Source organism: Indicator indicator, chromosome 16 (genome assembly GCF_027791375.1).
Source record: "Indicator indicator isolate 239-I01 chromosome 16, UM_Iind_1.1, whole genome shotgun sequence".
NCBI classification, from domain to species: Eukaryota; Metazoa; Chordata; class Aves; order Piciformes; family Indicatoridae; genus Indicator; species Indicator indicator.
Window position 1 is genome coordinate 13,592,172 of NC_072025.1, and position 26,926 is coordinate 13,619,097.

The 26,926-nt window shown below is 49.1% G+C and overlaps 1 protein-coding gene across 2 annotated transcripts; it reads right to left on the bottom strand.

Moving 5' to 3' along the window:
* Positions 1–1,514: 1,514 nt before the first annotated feature.
* Positions 1,515–26,785, bottom strand: GOLM2 (golgi membrane protein 2). Of its 2 annotated transcripts, none has more exons than XM_054387845.1 (10): positions 26,459–26,785; positions 19,189–19,243; positions 18,291–18,393; positions 16,737–16,827; positions 15,551–15,695; positions 14,605–14,685; positions 14,165–14,263; positions 12,105–12,278; positions 6,551–6,718; positions 1,515–2,599 (listed from the first exon to the last, which is right to left on the bottom strand). In XM_054387845.1, the coding sequence occupies exons 1-10, from the start codon at positions 26,783–26,785 to the stop codon at positions 2,526–2,528; spliced, it is 1,317 nt and encodes a 438-aa protein (XP_054243820.1). In that variant the 3' UTR covers positions 1,515–2,525. The 2 variants fall into 2 exon arrangements, with proteins under 2 accessions (XP_054243820.1, XP_054243819.1); XM_054387844.1 differs by having other exon boundaries at positions 15,551–15,698.
* Between the last annotated feature and the right edge of the window lie 141 nt (positions 26,786–26,926).

A 26,926-nucleotide genomic window follows, 5' to 3' on the forward strand; every position in this document is an offset into this window, starting at 1 on the left:
TGACACGAGGCTGAGTCAGAGTGCACTCACAGGATCTACTGACAGCTGAGCTGGGGGTGAACCTCAGGCCCTGCCCTTCAGCCTCTATTCTTTGCTCCAAAGCAGGCTGATTTCATGGAATCACAGAGTGGTTTGGGTTGGAAGGACCTTAAGGGTCACCCAGTCCAGCCCCCCTGCAGTGAGCAGGGACATCCGTTCTTTCTCCTCCACAACCACAGTCAGTCACTGACCTGGGTGCAGGAGCATTTGTGAGGGCACTTACCAAAGGGCAGCTCGCAGTTGTGGTGACCTTCACCTCATGCAGCTTCTCAGGAACTCTGAAGTTTGGCCCCAAGTCTCACAGGCTTCAAGGGATGGAAGCAGCAGTTCCAGCATCTGCAGTGCAGGGACTGGCCAAAGCAGCTGTTGCACAGAGCCAGAGGTGACACCATGACACTCTTCAGGTTCTCTACAGCAGGCACAATGCTGCCACATTTCTCTTCCCTGTGCAAGCAGCTCAGGATTTGCTGCCTGTGTCCCTGTGCCCCTTCCCACCAAGCACACAGCTTCTGGGGTTGAAGCAGCCTTTGGGATGGGCACACTCAGGGAGCACCACCCCATGGGTAACAAAACCAAACTGAGAGGCATGCAGCAAGCTCCTCATCTCCATCACTGCCCCAGAGCTGACCTCTGTGAAGCAACTGGAAGCACTGGAGCTGGAACCTTGACTTCTGGAAAGCCCTGAGCAAATCCAGTTTTGAGGAGAGAAGAGAAGAGGCAGCCAGAAGCTCACATACTTTAAACAACTTAATTTATTAGAACCCATAAATGCTGCTTTCATTATAAGAACCAAGTTAACATCTAATTCAGGGTGAAATTACATTTTAAGACAAAAAATTGGTAGTGCTTAAATACAGATTTTACTGCAGATGCTATTCTTAGGCTCCTGGCACAACCCATACTCGTTGTGCTATGTTAGTGTGGGATCTAATTCTGAGCAGGTTCAGTGTTTTATCTTCAGCTGAAGGTACCATGCAAAGGGCTACTTCCCCCCACCCCCATTTGCCTCCTGGAATACAGAATGAAATAAATTTAAAAAAAAGAAATCCCCTTGAGATGCATCACCAGAATCTGCCTTTTATTGCAGATTGATTGGTAGAAGATCCCTGTAGCCAAGAAAGAAAAATTAAAGTGGTCTGACCACTGAAATGGATTTAGAAGGTTCAGTGAACTGGGATTGAGCAAACCCAAACTGTTGTCTCAAACCTGAGTACAGAGAGAAGTACAATCACCCATGTCATAGGCCCTATCATATCATGTCACAGTAGCCCTTTTGGAGAAGCAGGCTGGGTCCAAAACCATTTCCACCACTGCAGAGGAACAGAATCGGCTCCATAAAAATCAGAAAGTGCTTAAACACAGGATGCAAAAGGTTCTGACTGACAGACCTTCTGATGGAGGAACTCAGATACCAAAGGTTCTGACTGACAGACCTTCTGATGGAGGAACTCAGATACCAAAGGTTCTGACTGACAGACCTTCTGATGGAGGAACTCAGATACCAAAGGTTCTGACTGACAGACCTTCTGATGGAGGAACTCAGACAGGTACCAAAAGGTTCTGAGTGACAAAACCTGATGGAAAAACTCAAACCACGAAACATGGAGGATGTTGAGTCCTGTACCAAAGCACAACATTGTAAACCATCTGGAGTGGCTGTGACACAGGAGGGACAATGCTCTTGAGACAGTGGCAGCACATGCAGCGTGTCTGCCAAGGGTAAGAGGGGCTGTTTCTCCCAGTCAGGTCCCACAAAGCTGTTGTAGAGTTGTCTGTTCCTCATTAACACCTTTCAACACCCACACAAAGCTCTCCTACAAGCTGGGCCCCATTCTTTTTGTCACCTTTTCAATGTAAGTGACACAACTTCTCAGAATGTACCAAACGTTCATTCTATTATTGCTGATTTCCAGCTCTAGCTACAAGATTTGGTCACGGTACATGAGAACCAGGATGGTACTTGCTTCCCAAGACCTTTATCCAGGGAAATGAAGGAAGGAGCAACACTCTGAGCACTCAGTTTTCATCCTCAGCTCACCTGCAGTCAGAGAGACACAGCTCTGGTGGGACCAGCTGGGGTGGTATAGAAAAGGAGTCCTTTGGCTGTCTGTTTCCACAGGGTGTTTGTGACATCAGGTACAAACTGTACAAGTTCTGCAGCTTACAAAGTTTTCTGGGTGGCAGAAACGATTCAGCCCTGTTGCTAGTGCTGGGTTTAACTGGAGAGATCATTACAGAAGGTGCAGTCTGAGTGACTGGCTGGATGCCAGCACAGACCTGTAGGTTTCATACCGTTTGCAAGAGTACAACTATGTACATCTGTACAGAAAGTCTCCTCCCCTTCCTTACTTCACAGATTTTTGGAGTTTCCTCATCACTTTTCATCAGCAGCTTCCTTCAGAGTAAGAAATGCTGAAGTAGAAATGGTTCAGCTCTGCAGCACCTCAGGTTCCTCAGCTGAGCTCTCCTCTCAGCCCACTCCCACCTCACAGGACGCCATCGCTGAAGCGTGACTTGCCGTAATCCGCCAGGTCATTCTGCAGGTCTCTTTCCTCATCATCTGCAATGAGAGCACTCAGATGGAATCTGATGTGATGATGCTACTGAGAAAATATTTAAGCACAGTTTCCTAGAGCATGCTGCAAACACCAACGTGTCCCCCTCCCCTTCATTCACCCCCCCCAGAACCAGGCTGCTCTGCTCACAGGGATGAAGTCATTGGGAACACAGAGAACACTGTGGGGCCATGAGGGCAGCCCCCTGGGACAGCGTCCTGGGCTTTATTCCAGACATTGAGTGACTTAGGAGATGACAGAACTGGTTAAACTGCCTGCTGGAACTGGAGAATCCTCCTAGAAAGGTGTCAAAGCTCCCAGAACACCCATCTTCAAAGTCAACCACTCGGGGAGGTCACGTTGCCATTTGTTATCCTGCTCTAGAGTTAACAGCTGGCAGATTCCACCCAGGCTGGGCACCCCTGGGACAATGACCCTTGCAGGCTGAGGCAATACTGGTCCCACCTCCTCTTCAGATGAGGCAGAGGACACCTTCCCCACAAACCTAGCCTGGCACATTTCTTCTCAGTGATGGGATTTTGACTGATGCTGGAGTTAACTCTGCTGTCAGCATCTGTACCTGCTGGGTATCTACAGAGCTGGCATCATGAGGGCTACCAAGATGCTGAGGAGCATCTCTGTGAGGAGCAAAGGCTGAGAGCCCTGGGGCTGTTGAGCCTGCAGAAGAGCAGCCCCAGAGGGGATCTGCTCAGTGCTCAGCAAGAGCTAAAGGGTGGGGGACAAGAGGTTGGCCAGGCTCTTGCCAGTGGTGCTCAGTGACAGGACAAGGGGCAATGAGCACAAACTGGAACCCAGGAGGTTCCACCTGAACCTGAAAATTCCTAGTTTGTGACTTCTGCTTTTGGATTTTCAGCCTCCTGAAAAATCACCCCTCCGAGCTTGTGCATCCTCAGAATAACCATTTACTACAGCATGTCCCCAAAATCCATCAGGAAAAGGCACCTTCAGGGATGCTTCAGAGCATGTGAAATGTTCTGTGTTCTACCTGCTGTGTAGTTCAGATCTCTCCTGTGTGGGTCCTCACCTTTCTTCCCTCCCTAAGTGAAAGAGCTCCCAAACCCCACTTTGCATCAGTTCCTCAGCTTCTGCTGCATTTCAGAGCTGTGCTCCTTCACCTTCAGGGAAGGTGGCTGCTCAGAGGTATGGAAAGCAAAGTTTAGGGTTACCTTCACTAGCTGAGAAACCACCTGCAGCTCTTCAGCACTTCCACAACAGTTACTCATCATTATTTTATCACAACTCATCAGCCTGCACATGAGGCAGGGACCTGATGGTGATCTGCTCCTGACAGCCAAGAGCTAAGGCTGATCTACACAGCACATGCTTTTGGTCACCAAGAAACTACTTCAGAGCACACAGCTGTCACTTGATTGTACAATCCTCCACCACCCAGTCACCACAAAAAACACCAACTGTAGTAGGAGCCAACAACTCTGGAGTTTCACCTTGCACTTGGAGCAGGTGGTATTGGAGACTGACACATCCCCCAACCTACTGGTGTGTGCTCCTCAGATGCCTCCAGCCCCAGGCCCACAGACTTCTGGTGGCAGCAGAAAACCACAGCTAATGAACTGGCTTTGTTTGCAGATGCCACATGCCTGCTGCTTCCAGCCATGTGATGTTTTCCTGATAGGTTTTAGACAAAAATTCAGATTGTTTTTTTCTCCCTCCCTCCCCCCTTCCAAACCCTACCTCAGTTCTGCCTTCTTCTACCCTACAAAGAGAGACTAAAGCAGACACTGGTTCTGGAAGCACCCCTTGCCAGGCACGTTGACTTGCATCACAGCAAGTCAACAAGTTCTTAGGAAACAACAGAACAAAGGGCTTGGGAAATGAAGTCTGAGGTAGGAACAAACCCTGCTCAGCCCATTCTTCATGAAGCAGCTTCTAGAAGGCACTCTTTAATTAAATCCATTGTGTCTACACAGATATGCTGAGGGGTGATCAGAGAAGAGATTGTCACCAAGTCCAAATTTAAAGCTGCCCGAGCAGTAACCTGAGAGGTACCACAGCTAACAGGGAAATGGTTTTATGAGGTCACTTCCAGCCAGCTTTGGATTGCATTGTTCACACCACTGGGAATGGTTTAAAGCAAACATGATGCCAGCTCTTGCTAGCCAAGGCCAACAGCTTCCATGTGAAGACCACTGCAGCAACATGGTGGGAAGCAAACCATCATGGAGCTCTGGGGTGCAGCAAGAGCTGTGCCTCTGCCCAGTCACAGAATCACAGAATGGTCTGGGTTGGAAGGGACCTTAAAGATCACCCAGTTCCAACCCCCTGCCATGGGCAGGGACACCTCCCACTAGCCCAGGTTGCTCAAGGCCTCATCCTACCTGTCCTTGAACACCTCCAGGAAGGGGCATCCACAACCTCCCTGGGCAACCTGTTCCCATGTCTCCCCAGCCTCATTGTAAAGACCTCCTCCTCCTCCCTGCAGAAGTGTAAATGCAAGCCCAAAGGTGAATGGTTGAAGAGAGATTTAGTCACAGCTCCATGGCCTTGATTAGCACCTCAAAGATCCTGTGCTGAAGGGCAGTTAAGGAACTATACTATGAGGAGCCAGCTGTCATCTTCTGTTAAGGGGAACTCAACTACAAATCATCAAAACCCCAACAACTGCTCTGATTTGCAGAGCTCAGACACACAAAGGTGCCCAGCAAACCATGCTCTCCTCCTCACCCTGTGCTCAGAATGATCAGAAGCAGGTCTGCTTCCACAGCAGCAGCTCTCCACCTGTGCACCCTCACTTGGAAGGCAGCTTGTACAAGCAAATTACAGCCCAGCAACACCCCATCCTGAGGAACAGACATCATCATCAAGCCAGAGTGACTAAAACCCACCCCACTGGTGTGGAGCAGAAGTGTAACACAAGAGGCCACATCCTCTGGAGCAGCAGCAGCCTTTCCATTTAATCAGTAAGTTCATTAATTGCTCAGGGTTCTGATCCACACTTCTCTTTTGCTTGCTCATGACTTTCAAGCTGCCAGCCCAGCCCCAAACTGCTGACACTGCAGAGTTAGCTGCATGCCCCCAGAAATCTGTTGTTTCTTTTTTTTTTTTTTTCAGCTTTTCCCATTAATTACACCAATTAAACACACACCTGGAAAACTAGCAACTAAAAACTTGCTGTAGGAGGAACAAATTCAGGGTGCCTAGTGGAAGGTGTCCCTGTCCATGGCAGGGGGGTTGGAACTAGATGATCTTCAAGGTCCCTTCCAACCCAAACCAATCTATGAACTTTAATCAGGGTGTTTCCCCTCCCCACCCCGTTTCCCACTTCCTTAACACCATATATATATATATATATATAGGGCAACATTTTCAGCCTGCAGACATGCAAACCTTCCCCAAGACATCACCAAACAGCTGGATGGAGGATGGCAGACAAACAACGAGAGGGGACAGGCTGCCATGCAGGACCAGGGGTCAGCATGCACATCCAGGGGTTAGGCTGGTACAGGATTCCTGAGGCTGCAAGCTTGGTTAGAAAGGAAAAGCAGGGGCCTGTTGAATCTGTGTAGAAGGCACAAAAACTGATGGCTTAGAATTGCTCAATCCAGCCCTGGGTGCATGCCACACCTGCAGGGAAGGGGGACAAAAGTGGCTGTCAGAAGCAGGGCACTTCTGTGCTTGGTAATTGCTTTAGTGATGGCAAAAGGAACAGCTCTGGGGGTGGGGGATGAGACAAAAACCATTGCTGGAATGGTCTGTGTTTGCCTAGCAGAAGCTGTACACAGGAGTGCAGTAGGGTATTGAATCCTCTCCCTGAGAGCTGCTGGAACCTTGCTTTCAAAGACAGCAAGACCCAGCTGCCAAGACTGCCTGCAGCTTAGTCCTCCTGTGCTGGAAATCCACCCCAAATCACAGAGCTTTACACACAGTCAACAGCGTGGGTTTCATCACAGTGGGATGGAGACAAGGCCCAAGCTCACCTTGGACGTCTTCTTCTCCACCATCACCATCCTCTTCCTCATTGTAAGCCAGCTCAGCCTGTTTGTCTGCCTCGTACTCACCCACGTTCCCATCATCCCCATTATAATCTGCCAGCTTAGAGCCCTGCTGCGGGTCCACAGGGGACTCGTTCTCATCAAAGAACCGGCCTGTGGAGTAGGCAAAGGATTCAGTCAGAAGCAGAGAGGAAAGAAAACAGCAAGGCTCTCACCAGGCTGCAGGGGAAGACAGTCTCAGGCTCTGGAGAGCTTCAGCTGGAGGAGGAAAGGGGGAGAGGGAAGAAGAACCACATGGCTTATGGACGCCTCTGGATCCTTCAGTGTCTGGATCCTGGGCAATCCGGTGGTGCTGAGCTTCACTCCCTGGAGCAAGGACAGAGCCAGAGCAAGCATCCCCACACAGCCCCAGCTCTGCTGACCCAACAACACTAGCAAATGTTGTCTTGAAATGCTGGAGAGCTCCCAGGGGAAGGGTTTGTCCCTAGGCTTCTCTGGAAGCTCCCAGTGGAAGGGTTTGTCCCTAAGCTTCTCTGGAAGCTCCCAGGGGAAGGGTTTGTCCCTAGGCTTCTCTGGAAGCTCCCAGTGGAAGGGTTTGTCCCTAGGCTTCTCTGGAAGCTCCCTAGGGTCTGTCCCTAGGCATCTCTGGAAGCTCCCAGTGGAAGGGTCTGTCCCTAGACTTCTCTGGAAGCTCCCAGGGGAAGGGTTTGTCCCTAGGCATCTCTGGAAGCTCCCAGGGGAAGGGTCTGTCCCTAGGCTTCTCTGGAAGCTCCCAGGGGAAGGGTCTGTCCCTAGGCTTCTCTGGAAGCTCCCAGTGGAAGGGTTTGTCCCTAGGCATCTCTGGAAGCTCCCAGTGGAAGGGTCTGTCCCTAGGCTTCTCTGGAAGCTCCCAGTGGAAGGGTCTGTCCCTAGGCTTCTCTGGAAGCTCCCAGTGGAAGGGTTTGTCCCTAGGCTTCTCTGGAAGCTCCCAGGGGAAGGGTTTGTCCCCAAGCTTCTCTGGAAGCTCCCAGTGGAAGGGTTTGTCCCTAGGCTTCTCTGGAAGCTCTCTAGGGTCTGTCCCTAGGCTTCTCTGGAAGCTCTCTAGGGTCTGTCCCTAGGCTTCTCTGGAAGCTCCCAGTGGAAGGGTTTGTCCCTAGGCTTCTCTGGAAGCTCTCTAGGGTCTGTCCCTAGGCTTCTCTGGAAGCTCCCAGGGGAAGGGTTTGTCCCCAAGCTTCTCTGGAAGCTCCCAGTGGAAGGGTTTGTCCCTAGGCTTCTCTGGAAGCTCCCTAGGGTCTGTCCCTAGGCTTCTCTGGAAGCTCCCAGGGGAAGGGTCTGTCCCTAGGCTTCTCTGGAAGCTCCCAGGGGAAGGGTTTGTCCCTAGGCTTCTCTGGAAGCTCCCAGGGGAAGGGTTTGTCCCTAGGCTTCTCTGGAAGCTCCCAGGGGAAGGGTCTGTCCCTAGGCTTCTCTGGAAGCTCCCAGGGGAAGGGTCTGTCCCTAGGCTTCTCTGGAAGCTCCCAGGGGAAGGGTTTGTCCCTAGGCTTCTCTGGAAGCTCCCAGGGGAAGGGTCTGTCCCTAGGCTTCTCTGGAAGCTCCCAGGGGAAGGGTCTGTCCCTAGGCTTCTCTGGAAGCTCCCAGGGGAAGGGTCTGTCCCTAGGCTTCTCTGGAAGCTCCCAGGGGAAGGGTCTGTCCCTAGGCTTCTCTGGAAGCATCCAGGGGAAGGGTTTGTCCCTAGGCTTCTCTGGAAGCTCCCTAGGGTTTGTCCCTAGTTTTCTTCTGGAGCAGGCTTGGCATTTTCCTGTCCCAACAGAGCAGTACATTGCTGACCTCAGCCATGGTGATGCCTGCAGAGTGTGCTCTGTGTTGACAACTCAGCAGAGATCTGCCCTGCATCTCCACTCTGCTCTATTTAACCACCTCATCCACCTGGCTTCACACTCTGGTCCTTTAGCACTTTTCAGGCTGTTCTGAACCCACCATCTTTGTCTCCCAAAGAATGAAACATAGTTCCAGACACTGAAACAATCCACAGAAAAAAAGAGAATTAGCTGGAAGTAGGAGATGACAAACAGTGAAGCAAGCACACAATGAGAGCTGAAGGTGTGATGTTGGCTTCAGAGCTGGTGTGTAATGGGACACAAGGAGATCTGCTCAGGTCAGTCTGCCCAAAGAGCACAGCACTGAGTCTGCAGAGTCTGGAGGGATCATGTGCAAGTGAAAAACTGGGATTAAAACAGGATAAGGACTGGAAATGGGCTGAGAAAAAACTCTGCCAAGGCAGGTGGTGATTTGCAGTGGAAGCAATTCACTGGTGGGTATGGTTCCAACACTGGTGTTGAAAAGGAGGTTGGGGTTACAGCAGGCAGAGGGGAAAATGAAATGTTGGTGAAAAGAGTGAAAAAGATCCTAAGTAGCAGCACACCAACACCAGAACAGTAACCAGAGCTTATCAAAAAGTCACATCTAGTGCAGCTCAGATGGACAGAAACAGAAGATTTGGTTCTTTTCATTCAATAAGCAAGCAAAGGCTGGGATCAGAAGTTGAATGTGTTCTCCATTCTCTCTTCCCCTCTAATTGAGGAACCCTTGCTGCTATTTGTGGGTCTGGACACTGCCACAGTACACAAAAAGCAGGGAGAACTCTGCAATTCCCACCTGAAATATCAAACAGGCTGTGGAAAGACAACAGAACCCTCTGAACCTACAGGAAAACCAAACCTCCAGGTATGCAGAAGCCAACAAGTGACAGATGAGTACCCCACAGTCTGAAGAAGAAAAGGTTAAAATAATAACCAGAGATCCTAGAAGCAGAGCAAGGAGCTGCAGCTGACTCCAGCAGCCCACTGGACAGCTCTGGGGAGCTCAGGTCCCCACACAGCCTCAGAGGCAGCTGCTCCTTCCCTAGGGATGCTTCATCCTGATTGAGCAGTTTGGTGTTTCAGCCCAAGCTGCTGCAAACCAAGGCAGGAGAAGCTGAGCTCACAACCCCCTACCCCCAGCACTCATTTTAGGCTGGGCAGGCTTGACAGAAGCTCCACTGCAGAGTCAGGAGTACAAAAGCCTGAGGCAGGAGGTGACTTCTCACACACCACCAGGAGAACATCCACACTCTAACACAAGGCACATGAAAGACTCCTGGGGGCACCAACCCTTTAGACAAACAACAGAGTAAGAGTCACAGGTGGCTGGACCCAGCAATGCACCAACTGCTTTCTGAAGCAGACAGCTAGGATCTGGGATCTTGATGGCATAGTGGATCTCCAATCACTCCAAACCTGACTGGTCCCCTTTGCAGGGACTGACTGCCTGAGGCACAGTGGAGTAACTCGTCCTGAAGCACAAGAGGTCAGTGTCAGCCCCAGGAGGATGTCACTGCTGCTAAAACCTGCTGGAATGAGCTCTGTATTGACAGGAGGTGTGACTCAAGGCTGGATCCCTGCAAACAGGACTCAGAGCAGCTGTCCATAGGCTCATTGCTAAGGACAACCTGGAACAGCAGCCTCATTGGAGCTCTGCTGCACCCAGCATTCTCCAAGGTGCCACCTAAGAGCACAAATCCTGACCCTGCTGCAGTCATTTCCAGCTTTTGCTGCTTCTGAAACCAAACACCCACAGTGTGCCCATCTCTGTACCTGCTACCAAAGCTCCTTTTAAAATCTATTCAATAAAATAAAAGACCAAAGCATCTTTTCATAGAATCACAGAATTGCTTTGGCTGGAAAAGACCTTTGAGGGCACTGAATCCAACCATTCTCTAACTCTGCCAAGGCTGGTGCTAAGCCACATCCCTCAGCACCACATCTCTGTGGCTTTTAAACACTTCCAGGGGTAGGGATTCAACCACCTCCCTGGGCAGCCTGTTACAGTCTTTGAGAAACCCTTCAGGGAAGAAGTTTCTTCTAATGTCCAACCTAAACCTCCCCTTAGGTGCAACTTGAGGCCATTTCCTCTTGTCCTCTTGCTCATTCCTTGGGAGAAGAGACCAGCCTCCACCTGGCTCCAATCTTCTTTCAGGGAGTTGTAGAGAGCAATGAGGTCTCCCCTCAGCTTTCCTCCAGGCTGAACAACCCCAGGTCCCTCAGCTGCTCCTCACTACACCTGTTCTCCACACCCTTCACCAGCTTCACTGCCTTTCCCTGGACCTTCTCCAATCTCTTTGATGTCCTTCTTGGAGTGAGGGACCCAAAGGTGAACCCAGGATTTGAGTTGTGGCTTTCCCAGGACCCAGCACAATCCCTGGCCTGGTCCTGCTAGCCAGTGTGTTCCTGTGTGTGTGACAGAGTCTCTCACTGCAATGTGCACTGTCAGTGATTCCAAACAGGAAGCAGCAAAGAGAAAAGACTAACCTGTGATGTGTCTGACTCTCAGGTACCACTCACAGCCTACAACAGACATCCCATTCACTGCTCCTGCCCACACATCCAGACCCTTTCATTCATCACTGTGGAGACAGCCAAAACCCACTGCAAGCCCAGGGACTGGCACAGGGAGCTCTGTCACTTCAGCTGCAGTCACTCAGACAAGAGTGGGGTCTTCAAGATGCTCCTTCACTCAGCTAGAGTCTGGCACATCTCAGGATACAGGAAGTGGAAACAAGGCTTGCACAGGCTGCAGGCCCATTTTGAACACACCTACAGCAGAAAGATCCACCAGGGACACTGAGACAATTGAAGCCTTCCCTGAAGATCTGTTTCTTAAAATCCCCAACAACAGAGCAGTGAATTGAAGTGAATTCCCTGACTCTTCAACCATGGTGTTCTCAGAGCTTTTTCCCCCTCCTCATACAAACCCTGTCCTCTTTTCTTTCCTCTCCCCTGAACTCCTTCCAGCTTTGCACCACCTCTCTTTGATGGCCTCACCAGTTAAACCAGATCCTTATCAGACACTCCTGGTAACACATCCCAGAAGAAAATCCTCACTTCCAACACCTGCTCATGACCAATAGCCACTGCTGGCCACATCAGCTCTTGACTGAGCTGCTCACTTGCTCTTTGTCACTTGCTCTGCACAGCTAATTTTTCATCCTTTGGGTACTGGCTACTTTCATGGTTACAAACTTCTCCATTGCTGAACCCCTCACATCATTTGTTAGCCAGCACCCAAGTATCAGCACCACACCTCCACCCCTCCTCCAGGGATGGGGACTCCACCACTGCCCTGGGCAGCCTGGGACAGGCTTTGACAAGCCTCAAGGGGAAGAAATTGTTCCTCATGTCCAACTGAAACCTCCCTTGGGGAAACTTGAGGCCATTGGTTTTTGTCCTATCATTTCTTCCTTGGGAGAAGAGATCCAAGACTCACATGGCTCCAGCCTCCCTTCAGGGAGCTGTGGGGAGTCTTGACTTAATTTAAGTGTGTAGTGATTTCCAAAAGCATTTAAATTACTATCAAGGATTGTTTTTTTTTTTTTAAACAACTGAGTATCTCTCTCTAAGCTGCATCCATCATCCACAGCATGTCACATTTCTTCTCAGGCTTCCTTTCCAGAAGGCCACCCACTGCAATGGTTCCAGTGGTCCATCACAAAGAGAACACAAAGGGATTAAAGGATTGGCCAACTTACTTTGCTTCATCTTCTGCAGGTCACTCACTCTGCTCTTTGGGATTTTTATGTGGTCTGTCTCAATTCTGTGTTCCTTTGGGTTTTCCATGTTTTCTCCAAAATTTAAGTGCTGGAAAGAATTTGGAGGGATCTCCTTGGCCATGTCAGCGTTGCCATCAGTGTCACTGTGCAGACCTGGGGGGTGAGGAAGCACCTTTGGTTTTCACAGGGTTCCAAAAGAAGGCTAGAAGATAATTCATGCCACGTCAGGACCAAATCAACTCCAAGCTGCCACCTTCTGAACTGATTTGCTGTGTCTGCTGAAGTGCTTGATGAAGCCCCAAGCACTAACATCACCTTTATGCAGTTTGTTATCTTTCTGCCAATTCTGCTTTGCAAATCTCCTAAGCATCATTTCTTGTTTCAAGAGCTATGATCTGAGGAGAAGGTTGCTGTAGGTCACAGGAGCTATGCTAAAAATAATAACCAGAGTCACAGGACTACACAACTGAGGAACACAGAGAAGCCTGGAACCCTTGGAACTCGCTTCAAACCTTCTCTTGATAAACTCTCAGGCAAGCTTTTCACTTGGCAGCTTTTGTTTTCTGATTAATTAAAGGAAAAAAGTGAAGGAGAACCTCAGAACAACAAAGAGAGTCTAATTACTTCGAAGTCTTGACATTTGGAAACGATCAGCTTTAGGGATGCACAGGCTGTGAGCTCACTGGCTCTGGGATTCTAACCTGCTGAGGCATCCACTGCCATGGGGAAGAAATTAGGGAACACTTCTGCTGCCTTTTCCCAAAAGAATCACTAATGGGCATAACAAACCTCCAGCTGCTTGGTCACCTCTCAAATACAAACCCTACAGCTCATGGGTTTCAGCAGGGCAGTACTTCACACACTGCTTGCAGTGCAGGTATGACCTAACCAGAGTCAGAGAATCCTTCAGGCTGGCAGCAACCATTCAGCTCATGGAGTCCAACCATTCCCCCAGCACTGCCAGGTCACCACCAAGCCATGGCCCTCAGCACCACATCTCCATGGCTCTGCAACCCCTCCAGGGATAAGAACACCACCACTGCTCTGGGCAGCCTGGGCCAGACCTTGACAGCCCTCAAGGGGAAGAAATTGTTCCTCATGTCCAACCTGAACCTCCTCTGGGAAAACCTCAGGTCATTCCTCTTGTTGTGTTGCTTGTTCCTTGAGAGAAGAGACCAACTTCCACCTGGCTCCAACCTCCTTTCAGGTAGCTCTAGAGCACAATGAGGTCCCCCCTCAGCCTCTTTTTCTCCAGCCTGAACAACCCCAGTTCCCTCAGCTGCTTCTCACCAGCCCTGTTCTCCAGACCCTTCTCCAGCTTTGTTGCCCTTCTCTGGACCTGCTCCAGGCCCTCAGTGTCCTTCCTGCCCAAACCTGACCCTGGGATTCAAGGTGTGGCCTCACCAGTGCCCAGTACAGGGGGATGATCCCCTCACTGGTCCTGCTGGCTGCACTGTAGCTAACCCAAGGCAGGATCAGGGCATGTTCTCTCTGACATTAAAGTGTCTTGATCCATGAGCACTACACTACCTGTATGTTCTGTGGATTTGTGTCCTTTCTAACAGCAATTCTTCTAAATCCTTTCAGTGCAGTTCTCTCAAGTCCTAAATCTCACCTACATCACTCTCCAGGGAGCTGCTGACACAAACAGGAGGACACTGAGCAGTGACAGTCCTGCTCTTTAATGTCTGAGTACAACTGGCTACCAGGAGATCAACAACCAACTCCTGACATAAGCTGCAGCCCTGTCTAGTTAGCACCCCTAAGGAAGAACCCTGACTTTAATTACTCTCCTCTATTCAACTGCTGTTGAAACTTCTAACTCAGATTTGGCTGAAGTTGGTCAAAAGGCTCAGAAATTACTTGGGAGAAGAAGAGAGCCTACAACCAACACCCTTAGTGCCAGACTAAGGATCCTCCCGAGCCTGTATCCTGCAGAAGTTCCTGGTTTTGTTTCTGTAACCACTTCAGACCCAGAAGAGAGGCTTCATGATGTTTCCTACAAAATGCTGACCTGTCACCTGCTAATGAGACTTTACCTGGTGCCAGATTTGGAGCATGGGGCTGTTCAGTTGGCAAGTTTATCACAGGCTGATGAGCCTCACTTTTAGGAGCTGAAATAAGTGGCTTCTTCAGAGCTAAAACAAAAGACATGGGCAAAAGCATTAACAGGAAACAGACACTACATTACCAGGTCTTCCTCTAAAGCTTTCTTTTCCCCCAGTTCTTCACTTGTTTTTAAACCACGGATGAACATATAAAATGCAATACTTTGAAGGGGTTAGTTACCAGAAGCATTCAGTTTTGACCATTCAAACCACTAAAGCCCAGGCAAAACGAGGAGATTTTACACCCCACTTAAATTCTACTGCCAGAGGCAGACTTTCAGCTTTCCATTCACTACAAAACATTCATCTTATTCCATCAGGGTACCACCACCAAGAACCCAAATGTGAAACTATTAGAGTCTTTTCCTAACCAGTGGGAGTATCTTCAGCTTTAGCAGGATCATTATCTTCTATCTCAGGCATGCCAGCATCTCCTCCTGGTTTGATTTTCTCTGCAAGACACGAAAAGGACATTCTGCCTTATTCACCTTGAGTTTGAAGAGCAAATTTCCCTCTTGTGTAAGGCTCCAAGACCAGAAGAAAAGTCCTTTATCCAGAGAACATGTCCCATACTGCTAACACAACCACAACACTCCTGATTTGGTACTGCTGAAGTCACTGCTGCTCTGGAGCAGTGCTCCCAAGTCACTGCAGTCTTCAGGAAAGGATGGGCAGAGGACACACTGCTGCAGGTAGCAGAGTGAGGAGAGCCTGCAGCAAGAAGCTGGCTGGAACACACACACTGAGCTGATACAAGAAGGTGCTGATTCAGCAGCACCAAGTGGGAACAAAAAGAACTCCTCTGCCTTTGGGAGAGGCCTACAGGGAGGAAACACCCACAGCTGTTACTGGCCAAGAGTTTCCTGTACAGCCCCTGCCAAGCAAAGGTCCCCACTGTCCCTGCTGCCTTAATGACCTAGAGACTTCTCAGAGGAGTTTTGGTGCTCCTCACCCCCAGTCACCTTCTCCATGCAGACTCCAGCCCTCCAACAAGCTGTCCCTTCCCTATAGCTCACCCCAAGACCATCCCACAGGGAGCAGAGAGGCCATCCCCAGGTCACAACTGGCCACATGAGGAAGGAGATGCCAAGTGAGCCAACAAAATGAACACAAAAATATGCAGGGAGCTATTGTCATTAAAAGGCCCTGAGAAGGACATCAGACTCTAACTTGGCACAATCACATGCTGCTTATCAAGTGATCTGAGCCAAAGAATTCACCATTGCACTGCAGAGAAACACACAATTCTGTGTGACAGCAAAGGAAACAGCACCACTGGCCCCAGAGCTATCAGGAATGACCAAAAGAAGGGAGTACCTTTGCCATTTACAGCGTGGTCTGAAGGCTGCTCGTTCTTCACTGTGTTTTCATCTTCTGCCTCTTGAACAGTCTTAGATATTGCCTGGTCATCATTATTGGGACTGACTTCAGTGTCTTTACTAGACTGAATTTTTTGTGTGGCCTGCTAGAACAAATTCATAAGGAAATCAATATTAAGCAGATCCCTGAAAAATCACAAACCAAACATGCTCAAATTCAAGCTTACTCATATTTATGTGCTTGATTTTGGTGGTATCTTAACAACAGCAGAAGTCCCCTGTATGCCAAACTGAATCCTGAGGGCATGGACACAACTGAACAGAAAACAGACCAGCAAGGCCCTGTGACATCAATATTGGTGTGGGCAGCTCTTAAGTAGAAGCCTTAAGCCTCAGGTCAGAGATTCTGTTCTAGATTTTGAGAAAGATCTGACTGAGATCTACTTCAATCTGCCTTTTTATTTGAAGTGTTTGCAAACAGAGATGAAGCCAGGAAATGAGAAGCTAAGAAATGGAGGTTATTTAATCTGTCTGTAGGAAAGAGGCCCCTGTTCTACTGGCAGCTTGCACCATGTAATTACCCTCCTGGCACCACTCAAACACCACTGTTACTTGCATCGCATTAGCACCTCGAAGCCTCAGCAGAGATCAGGTTCCTCTGTACAATAACATATATAATGTTGTAAGAACACAGATCCTACCCTGGAGAGCTGTAAAATAATATCCAGTTTACAAAGAAGCAGCTGAAATCCTCAGCAATGATATCACCAAGGAGGCTGCAGCAAAGAAGGAAGCCTGATCTTCAAGGCTCAGTTCACTGCCTGAGCCAAAAAGGCAGAAAACTTATCAGGGCTGTGCAGGGTGATACTTGAAAGTTAGGGGTGAGAATCATAGAATCACAGAACTATTTAGGTTGGAAAAGACCTCCAAGCTCATGGAGTCCAACCATTCCCCCTGTACTGCCAGGTCACCACCAAACCATGGCCCCCAGAACATCATCTCCACAGCTTTGAAACCCCTTCAAGGATGAGGACTCCACCACTGCTCTGGGCAGCCTGGGCCAGGCCTTGACAACTCTTCAAGGGAAAGAAACTGTTCCTAACATCCAAGGCCTCCACAGATCTGAAATGTTGCCTCAAAACAATCAGCTCTTCTAATGCAACAGAAACTTAGCTGCTCATTACCTTTTGTTCCCGCACAACTCGGTCCATTAATTTCTTGATGTTTTCTTCATGTTGCAGTCTCATCTCCTTGATCTGCTGCCCACACTGCAGACTTGATTAGAAACACATTGTTAGCTGTATTTCATTTGGTGCATCTGCTCTCCCAGAAATAAAATGGAGAGGGGGAAAAAGAAAAAAATGAACTGGCACAAAAAGCCAAAGTTAAATCTCAACCAGAATAGTCCAAAAAAGTCTTGGGCTGGAATGAGTATGGAGTGGGAAGGGACCAGACACAGAAAGAAAGCATAACTGGGGGAAAATTGGGACAGAGCAGAAAAATAGTGAAATAAACAGAATGGTCCTGGACGCCCCCTCCCTGGAGGTGTTCAAGGCCAAGTTGGATGAGGCCTTGAGCAACCTGCTCTGGTGGGAGGTGTCCCTGCCCATGGCAGGGGGTTTGGAACTAGATGATCTTTAAGGTCCCTTCCAACCCAAACCATTCTATGAATCTGTGAATGTTTCCTTCAAAAGCAGGCAAGCAACAGGGAAGTCAAGCTTGACAGTTAATCTGTCACCACTGCAAGAGCAAGGTATCTTTCATGGCTGTTGACACACAAGATGCACAACTACTGCTATCAATTACTGCTACCAACTCAAACATCAAGATCTGAATAACAGCAAAGTGCCACAACTTCTCCAACAAGTCACAAAGACATCAACCCAGTTCTAAAACACTCCAGTCTCCCACAAACACTCAACACCATGCAGAGTATTTTTGTGTAGGTGAAAGTTTCTAATGTTCATCTCTCCCATTCCTCAGAACTTCAGATGTTTTCCTGCTTCTCCATCATAAAAGGCTGAAGTCAACTTAAAAGTTTCAATCCCTTCAACTGCAGTTGAAAAAAAATAAAGTTACACTTTTAGACAGACAGCAGTTAGCAACCTTAGGGGCTACCAGAACTGTGTGGATTAAGTTCTTCACAGTAGTTGTTAACCAGGATTTACAGAATCACAGAATGGTTTGGGTTGGAATGGACCTTAAAGATCATCTAATTCCAATCCCCTTGCCATGGGCAGGGACACCTTCTACTAGACCAGGATGCTCAAGGCCTCACCCAACCTGGCCTTGAATACCTCCAGGGAGGGGGCATCCATAACCTCCTTGGGCAACCTGTTCCAGTGTCTCACCGCCCTTACTGGAAAGAATTTCCTCCTAATCTCCAACCTAAATGTCCCCTCCTCAAGCTTCCATCCATTCCCTCTCATTCTATCACTACAAGATCTCCATGTTACGAAAAAAAAACAAACATGCAGACTTAAAATTGTCCAACACAGTTCCAATGAATCAAGATTTTTTTTTTTTTTAGATCACAGCTCACTTTGAGTGGAGGAGCAGAACACCACAAAAAGGTAGAACTTCAAAATCAAACAACTAGGTAAGTCAAAGTTCACTACCAAGTGAGCGCCACTCCAGTTTGAGGACTGGCAGAAAGAGGATTAATTTGCCCTTTTTAGTAACTACAGATGTCCAGCACACCTCTCCCCACAATCCCCACCACTCTTGAAGACACACACCTGTCATATTCCAACCTCTTGGTAAGGTAAGTGTTGTTCTTCTTGTACTCATGAAGCTGATCTTCCTGGCGGATGAACTCCTGGCGCAGCTCTGCCAGTTGTTCTGGAGGGAAGAGCAAATAAAAACAACTTCATTGACATTAATATAGAAATAAGAGGGGAAAAACGCCCCACAGCATGTACAGCTTGCCAGGCAGGTTCCAAATTTGCTCAAGGTTTATGTTGTTTGTTCAAATGGAAAGATTCTTAACCTCACTTGGGAAAAAAAAAAAAAAACAAAGGCCAATTTAGTGAGGTGTGCCAATGTCATTGAAGGACAGAACAATTCTTCTGACACCATGGCAAAACCCCAGTCCTGGCTTGGGGTTTGCTGCAGGAAAACCTATCTGTGAGGCTGTTTTTGCTGAAGAACCTGGGTGCAGGTGGTGGGAGGATGGGGAAATCCAATGTGTGCCTCAAGGGGATGTGACTACAGAGCCAGGCAAAAACACCAAGTGTGTCTGCTGGCATGCTCACTGCCCCAGGCTTCTAGGAAGCCCACACAGTAAGACACAAGTTTGTATGGATCGGCCTTAGAAGGTGTTTCCTGGACCTTTTCTAACCCAGCACTGCTCAGCACTGCTGATCCAAACTACAGTGAGCTGTGTAGTTGGTCATGAAAGTGATTCTAATCTCTTGGAAGTGAGCGGTGCCGGAGCAGATGTTCTTCTTGCAGACAGCCAACAAGAGCCAACCCTATGCTGAGCCAGCCCATGTAAAACACAACAGTATGTCACCCCCTGGGACGTTCCAGCACCACTTGATCTTTCCTTTCAGGTCTGTTCTGCAGGACCTGGCAGTTAAACCCCACCCAAATGTTGCCAGCCTGCCCCATCAGCAGTGGCCATAACCCCCTTACCCTTCAGACGATGGATGTCTGCCATTTGATAGGAGATGTTGTTCTGCAGCTTCACCTGGGAGGAAGGAATGGTGAGATTGAAATGCACACAGGCAGCAGGGAACAAGGGTTGGAGCACAGGACTCAGGGCTGTTTGTCTGCCTTGTTAATCACAGATTGCATTGGCTTGGAAGGGACCCTCAAAGGGCATCTTGCCCAACCCCCTGGCAGTCAGCAGGGACATCTCCAACCAGAGCAGGTTGCTCAGTCCTACATCAGGTTTGACCTTGAATGTCTCTAGGGATGGAGTCTCCACCACATCCCTGGGCAGCCTGTTCCAGTTTATCACCACCCTCATTGTGAAGAACTTTCTCCTAATGTCCAACCTACATCTTCCCTGCTCCAGCTTCAAACCACTGCTCAGTTATCTGTGAGTGATCTCTCCAAGCTAAACACTGGATTTAGGCTTGGCTAAGAAGGACCTAGAGCTATTTCCAGAACATCTATCAAAAAGTAGCTTGTCAGGACTAAAATAAACACCCTGCAGGAAGAGATGGTGAATTGCCAGTGTCAAAGCTTAAGTGTGTAAAAATAAATGAGCAGCACCACCAGCAAACCCCATTTTTACCTAACGTGTATTTAAAGTAAAGGTTTTCTGTGATGCTGCCTAAAATTCCTAACACATTTTATTTTTAACAGAGACTCTGACACCAGCAGACTCCCACAGCAGCTTTTAATTTGCTATTTTTAGTAAAGGGGAAAAAAATAGCAGTTAAAACAAATAAGAAATGCATGGGCACGAAGTCAGTAAGGAAAGATGCTTGGTCTTGTTCTTACATGAAGAGAGGTGTAAAACCAAAAATGAGCACAGAGGCAGGTGGAGAACATCCTTTTGACAAGGGCTTGTTAGTGATAGGATGAGGGCTGATGCCTTTGAGCTGCAAGAGGGGAGATTTAGGCTGGAGATTAGGAAGAAATTCTTTCCAGTGAGGGTGGTGAGACACTGGAACAGGTTGCCCCAGGGATGTCCCCTCCCCAAAGGTGTTCAAGGCCAGGTTGAATGAGGCCTCGAGCAACCTGGCCTGGTGGAAGGTGTCCTTGCCCGTGGCAGAGGGTTGGAACTAGATGACCTTTAAGGTCCCTTCCAACCCAAACCATTCTAGGATTCTATGATCCCAAGAAATGGTCGTGGTTTCTTCGCTTCTCACCCTCATCAGGCACTCTACATATAAATCAGGCACTACTGACATATAAATGGTCACTCTACAAGGGTGCTGGGAAAAGGGTTGTCACTTTGGGGTGACAAGGTCAGAGCTACCTGTCAGAATCCCAAAGTGAAGCACAAAGACATCTCCTCTGTCACAGGCCTTAAGACAGAGGCTACTCCAGCTCCCAGCCCTCCTCTGTAGCTCAGTGTCTGAGGCAGTCACCCACATTTCCTGTCACAACAAACCAAACCCTCACACACCCTGGCTCTCAGACTTCCTCCACCCACCTCCACCTTCCCTTTCAGTGAATTATTTATGGTTTTTGTAACCTTCTACCCAATGTTTTGGTGTTAAGAGTCATAGAATGGTGGGGGTTGGAAGGCACCCCTGGAGATCATAGAGTCTAACCCCTGCTGCCAGAGCAGGATCACCCAGGGCAGGACAAAGAGGAAAACATCCAGGTGGGCTGGGACATCTCCAGAAGAGACTCCACCACCTCTCTGGGCAGCCTGCTCCAGGGCTCTGCCACCCTCAAAGAAAAGAAGTTCCTTCTCATGTTTAGGTAGAACTTCATATGTCCAAGCTTACATCCTCTTGCCCTGTCAGTGGGGACCACTGAGAAGGGTCTGGCCCCATCTTCCTGACACCTCATGCTTCAGTTCAAAAGCACAAGTAAGCCTGTGGTGGGACCTTCATGTGGAACCACTGAAGCATCCTCTGCAAGGCTTTCTACTCCAGCATGCCCAGGGTGACAGCTGTTAAGTGAAGGCACTGAAGCTTGAGGAGGGAAGATTTCGATTGGGGATTAGGAAGAAATTCTTTCCAGTGGGAGTGGTGAGACACTGGAACAGGTTGCCCAGGGAGGCTGTGGATGCCCCCTCCCAAGACCAGGCTGGATGAGGCCTTGAGCAGCCTGGTCTAATGGAAGGTGTCCCTGCCCATGGCATGGGGACTGGAATTAGGTATTTTTAAGGTCCCTTCCAACCCACACCATTCTATGAATCTGTGTCATCAGGACAGGAGAACACATGAAAAAGATTTACTGAACATTAATGAAGCATCCTGCCTTATTTTGCAAAGCCATCTGCAATAATGACCAATTTTTTTCCTGCCTTCCAGTCCAATACTCTCCTCTCCCAGAACCCAATGCATCTACAAATGAAGAGATGCTGGGAGGCAGGGAGTTTGGTTTTCCAACCTTCATCTTCAAAATTCATCCCACAGAAGCCTCCCCACTGGTTGGCTTCTGCTCATCCCAGAAACCACTGGGCTTGTAGGGGGCTGGGGGAGTTCTGTGCTGTGTCCTCCTTGAGTCCAGACCTATTTGTACTGCTCCTGTTTCTCCTTCCAAAGCTGCTGTCTGTTGGTGGGAGCTGGATGAAGATTGCACTGGTTTTATCACACAATCTTTCACTTTGGGGATGCTGACTTTCAGGGAGAAGTGACAGAATTTACATCCCCAAGAGCTCAGCTGACAGTTCAGCTGTCCCTCATCTGAAGGAGAGAAAGGGAAGAGGCTTTTTTGTGATTCATGGGATCTGTTCCACCTACACATGCAAAAATCACACTCCACAAACCATGGCCCAAGTCCAGTTCTCTGAGCTGTGTCCTCCTTGAGTCCAGACCAATTTGTTCTGCTCCTGTTTCTCCTTCCAGAGCAGTTGGGATGCAGAAGACAAATTCTCTGTAGCCCAACGAGCTCTGCAGAGGGAAAACACATCCCAAAACCCAGCACATGCTGGAGTTACCTCCACACCAGGCAACCCTCCAGGGCTGGATTGGAACGGTCAGTGGGGAACATTGTGACAAACAGGCTGGAGCTTATCTGTGTGCTGCAGGACAGGACACTGGTGGGATTGCTTCCTGATGAAATGGTGGTAAATGGGAAACACTCACCCATACCTCCCTGTGAGCTTTATCTAGCAAGAGCAAACTCTGAAGTGCCTGCCACAGCACAAGCAGCTGGCCCTGATCCTCTGGGCAGCTTCACCAGCCTGGGCACTCCCAACTATGGCTGGGGCATGTGCTGGAACAGCACAGGAAAGCTCTTCAGAAGTCTGTTTGCACAAGATCATGCCACAGTTCCGGGATCCTTCTACGCCTACCAGCTGCCTTCTCCAGAACAGGTACTGCTGGCAGCTGCCTGGTGGGAAAGCACCTGGGGGTGCTGGCTGACAGCTGCCAAAGGTGAGCCAGTGTGTGCCCAGGTGGCCAAGGTGGTCACCAGCATCCTGGCCTGGATCAGCAATGGTGTGGCCAGCAGGATCACAACAGGGATTGTTCCCCTGTACTGGGCACACCTTGAATTCTGGGTTCAGTTTGGGGCCCTCACTCCAAGAAGGACACCGAGGGGCTGGAGTGGATCCAGAGAAGGGCAACAGAGAGCTGGAGAACAGGGCTGGTGAGGATCAGCTGAGGGTGAGGAGCAGCCTGGAGGAAAGGAGGCTGAGGGGAGACCTTCTGGCTCTCTACAACTGCCTGAAAAGAGGCTGGAGCCAGGTAGGGGTTGGTCACTTCTCCCAAGAAACAAGAGACAGGACAAGAGGAAATGGCCTCAAGATGCACTAAGGGAGGTTTAGATCAGACATGAGGAACAGTTTCTTCCCCTTGAAGCTTGTCAAGGCCTGGCCCAGGCTGCCCAGGTCAGTGGCAGAGTCCCCACCCTGGAAGGGTTTCAAAGCTGTGCAGATGTGGTGCTGAGGGACATGGTTTGATGGTGACCTGGCAGTGCTGGGTTAGACTCTGTGAGCTTACAGATATTTTCCATCCCAAACAGTTCTGTGATTCTAGAATTCTACAACTATCACACAATCAGTACAGCACTGCAGGTGACACTGTGACCATCAGGAACACAAGGTAAGACTGGAAGATGCTCTCAACATCACTGCTGTAAAGCTACAGCACTGCAACCTGAGGAGCTCTCAGGGAGTTTTGGCAAAAGGAACTTCCCCAGCTGCTCCCCAGGACATTTCACTCAACAGTTTCATCCTGTGGAGCACCAGCCAAGGGGCAAGGCTGTGTTACCCACCTGGCACTGCCAGTGACAGCTCTGGAAGGAGGAAGGCAGCTCCTGAGAGCTGCAATCAAACAGAGCTATGAACCTCCGGACAGCTGCCACCTGGAAGCTCTCCACCACCAATTCCTGCCACTCAGTCATTTCATTGAGCTTATTGCAAAGGGATGTGTAAAGCTGTGAGAAAGTTTCCTCAAGGCATGGTATAAAAAAAAGCACGAAACCCTCAGGAAACTTGTGCTGACCAAACACCAGGGCAACCATCTTTGCCTCTTTGCCTCCCAAAAGGAGCTCCAAGAGAGAGCTCTTTGCTTTGCTCTGAGCTCCAGAAGATCATAAGCTCCTCACAGGGTGACAGAAGAAGAGAATTCTCAAGAACTCATGACTTCTCTTGTCTTTTTTTTGTTTTTAAATCCAAGGTCACACTACTACATTTGCTCCTAAGAGCAGACAGTGTTCTGGTGCAGTGTGACTGGCTCATTACACACGCAGGGGAGGGAGGAGAGGGATGGTTTGGGTTTGACTACAGACACCACCGAGCTAGGAGGAAGCTGCCTGCAGAAATTCCAGTTGCCTCAGCACTGGGAAATGTACATTTGATCTGCATGTCCACAAGGCAATGACTCTCTTAGGAGGACAAAGAAGCATAAAGCAGAGCTGACCTGTGGTAAAAACCAGAGCCTGCTGTGATCACTTGATACCCTGGGAAGCATCAGTGCCGGTGGCTTGTTACAACTCCTGCATTTTACAAATGGACTAAGATCCAGAGATTCACAGAATGGTTTGGGTTGGAAGAGACCTTTAAAGATCATCCAGTTCCAACCCCCCTGCCATGGGTAGGGACACCTCCTTCTACACCAAGTTGCTCAAGGTCCCATCCAACTTGTTCTTGAACATCTCCCAGGGAAGGGGAATCCACAATTTCCCTGGGCAACCTGTTCTAGTGTCTCCCACCCTCACTGTAAAGAATTCCTTCCTAGTCTAAATCTTCACTCCTCAAATTTCATAGGTAAAAATCTCAAGATCATTGGTAAAAAAATCAGTTTGGTGAGGGACTTTTAACAAGGGCTTGTAGTGATAGGACGAGGGGTGATGGCTTTGAGTTGGAAGAGGGAAGATCCCCAACAGCATGGGAAAGGGAATTCCAACTCCATGCCATGACTGCCCACCTCCTGGGTTTTCAGGCTACCACCACCTTTGGCTGCTTGTTTTTATCAAATAGGACAATGACAACTAAACCTATTTGCCCTCTATTTGACTGTAGAAGTTCAGTTAAAACCTAACCAACCCCAAAAAGCCCAAGAGTCTTTTAGAAAACCACCAATTTTCTTTTACAAGGAGAAGCATATTTGTTAAAATCTTAACTGCTTTAATTTGAGCTCAGTCTCACTTACTCAGCCTTAACTACTTTGCTTTCTGTATAGAATACTTGTAAATTAAACTACAGTTTACAGCATCACAATATTCTGTCATTCTAATATTTTTAATCTATGGTCTCAGCTGCCTTTATCTCCTGTGGAGAGCATGAGTATCCACCATTAAATCTCTCCTCAGGCTTTTTGTTCCAGTCTCAGGAAGAAACCTAAGAAATCTCAGAAGTCCAATCTAAGAAGGAAAAAAAAAATTAAAAGAAAGTTTGTTGAACATACAAATGGCTTCCTTTTAATGGTTCAGTAGGAAAGAAAACAGGACTTTAATGCAAACTAAATCGATTTGAATGAGCCTGTAATGAGACATTCATTGAATGATTTGGGACCTTGAGGACCATCTAGTTCTCACCCCCTGGCATTTCAGATTTTCCTATGACAATTAAATGCTTTTTCTTGTGCTGCTCATCAAATGTGTGACACGAAAGGGCTAGAAAAAACAAACTCAGGCAGTAATAACCCTGAGAGGGTGAGATTTCCATAAATCCTACTGTGCCAAGCAGCATTCAATTAGCAGAATTAGGAACTGCATGCAAATAAAGTGCACACCACCATCCCTGGCTGAGGATGGAACTCGTCTGCTCACCTCCTCTGTCAAGAGCTGCCTGGGAGGGTTGTGAGAGCAGAACAAAGCTGAGGCATTCACTCATTCCCCCTCCAGAACAAAAGAAATCCCCAGGCCACCACCACATAAAAGGGCAAGCTGAATTTTCTATTAGCTTGTCCCTTAGCAGCTAATGAAAATGACACCTGCTGTCAGCTGCAAGAATTTTGGCTTTCCAAGTACACGCTGGCTGCATGAGAAGCAGAGCCTGATGTGCCAGGCATTTTGAGACAGACAGGGGAAAAACAAGCTCGGGGTGCTACACCTCAGCATTTTATACCTGTCTCATTGTCCTTCAGACCAAGCAAATTCTGCTTTTAGGGCTATGTAGGAGCTTTTGAATTGATTACGAGAGATCAAATAAGCTCAGCAGAGGAGAAAAGCTAATTAAAAAAAAAAATTAAATTAAAAAAAGCCATCTGGCAAACAGCGAGCTGTGAGTGTTTGCACTGCTAGTACACACACTGCCTGTGCCGGATCCTCAGCTCTCTTCTGGGATGCATTGAGAAATCCGAGCGTGCTGCAAACAGAACCACAGACTCGTGTAGATGGGATGAGACCTTTCAGATCATGGAGTCTGACCATGGACTGCCAGGTCACCACCAGATCTCCATGGCTTTGAAACCTTCCTACGGATGGAAACTCTACCACTACCCTGGGCAGCCTGGGCCAGGGCTTAAGCGCTGTTTCAGTGAAGGACTTTCCCCCAATTATCTAATCTAAACCTCCTCCGGCACAATTTGAGCCCTTTTGCCTCTCATCTTGCCCCTTGTTCTTTGGGAGAAGATACCAGCTCCCACCTGGCTCCGATCTCCTTTCAAGGAGTTGTGGAAAGACAACGATGTCCCAACAGCCACCAAACCAAACGCACCAGGTATAGAAATCAGTGCCTCCGGCGGCTTATCCCATGCTCAGGCTCCAGGCGCTGCAGAGGCACCGGCCACCACCAGGGAAGAACGAACGGTGCCCCACCCAGGCACAGCCACCCCGCAGGGTCCCGGGGGACCCTCACGCTGCCCCCAGGCAGCCTTTGCTTTACCTTGCTGTCCTCGCACTTCTTCACCTGGCCGTCCCTGGCCTGCAGCTGGCTGCTGAGGTGGCTGTAGTCGGCCTCCTTCTGCTCCAGTTGCTTCTTGTGGGAGTCGACCTTGCCCATCAGGTCGGAGTTCCTCTTCTCCAGGCGCCCACGGGCCACCTCGGTGCGCTTGGCCTGGCTCTGCAGCTCTGCCACCTCCTCCTGCAGCAGGGCCTGGCGGGACGAGGCGTTCCAGCAGTTGAAAGCGAGGATTGCGATCACCACCAGCAGTGCCACGAAGACAAGAGAAGGCAGACGGCCGCCCCTCCGGTTGGCCCCGAAGCCCACCATGGAGGAGGCCGCCGGGCGGGGGCTTCACCCGCTCACCACCTCCGCCCGCACCTGAGAGAGAAAAAGCTGGGACAGGAGACTGGGGACGCAGGGAGGCTGCTCAAGGAGCCGGGCGGCGGGTGGCGACGCTGCCCCAGGGGG

What these genes read in the sequence shown, in the direction of transcription:
- GOLM2 (XM_054387844.1), bottom strand. Translation starts at nt 26,785, where the DNA reads ATGGTGGGCTTCGGGGCCAACCGGAGGGGCGGCCGTCTGCCTTCTCTT. An exon ending in AGAAGTGCGAGGACAGCAAG is followed by an intron (nt 19,244 to 26,458) that starts GTAAAGCAAAGG and finishes CCTTCCTCCCAG; the next exon opens with GTGAAGCTGCAGAACAACAT. An exon ending in TGGAGAAGAAGACGTCCAAG is followed by an intron (nt 2,600 to 6,550) that starts GTGAGCTTGGGC and finishes CTCTCATTGCAG; the next exon opens with ATGATGAGGAAAGAGACCTG.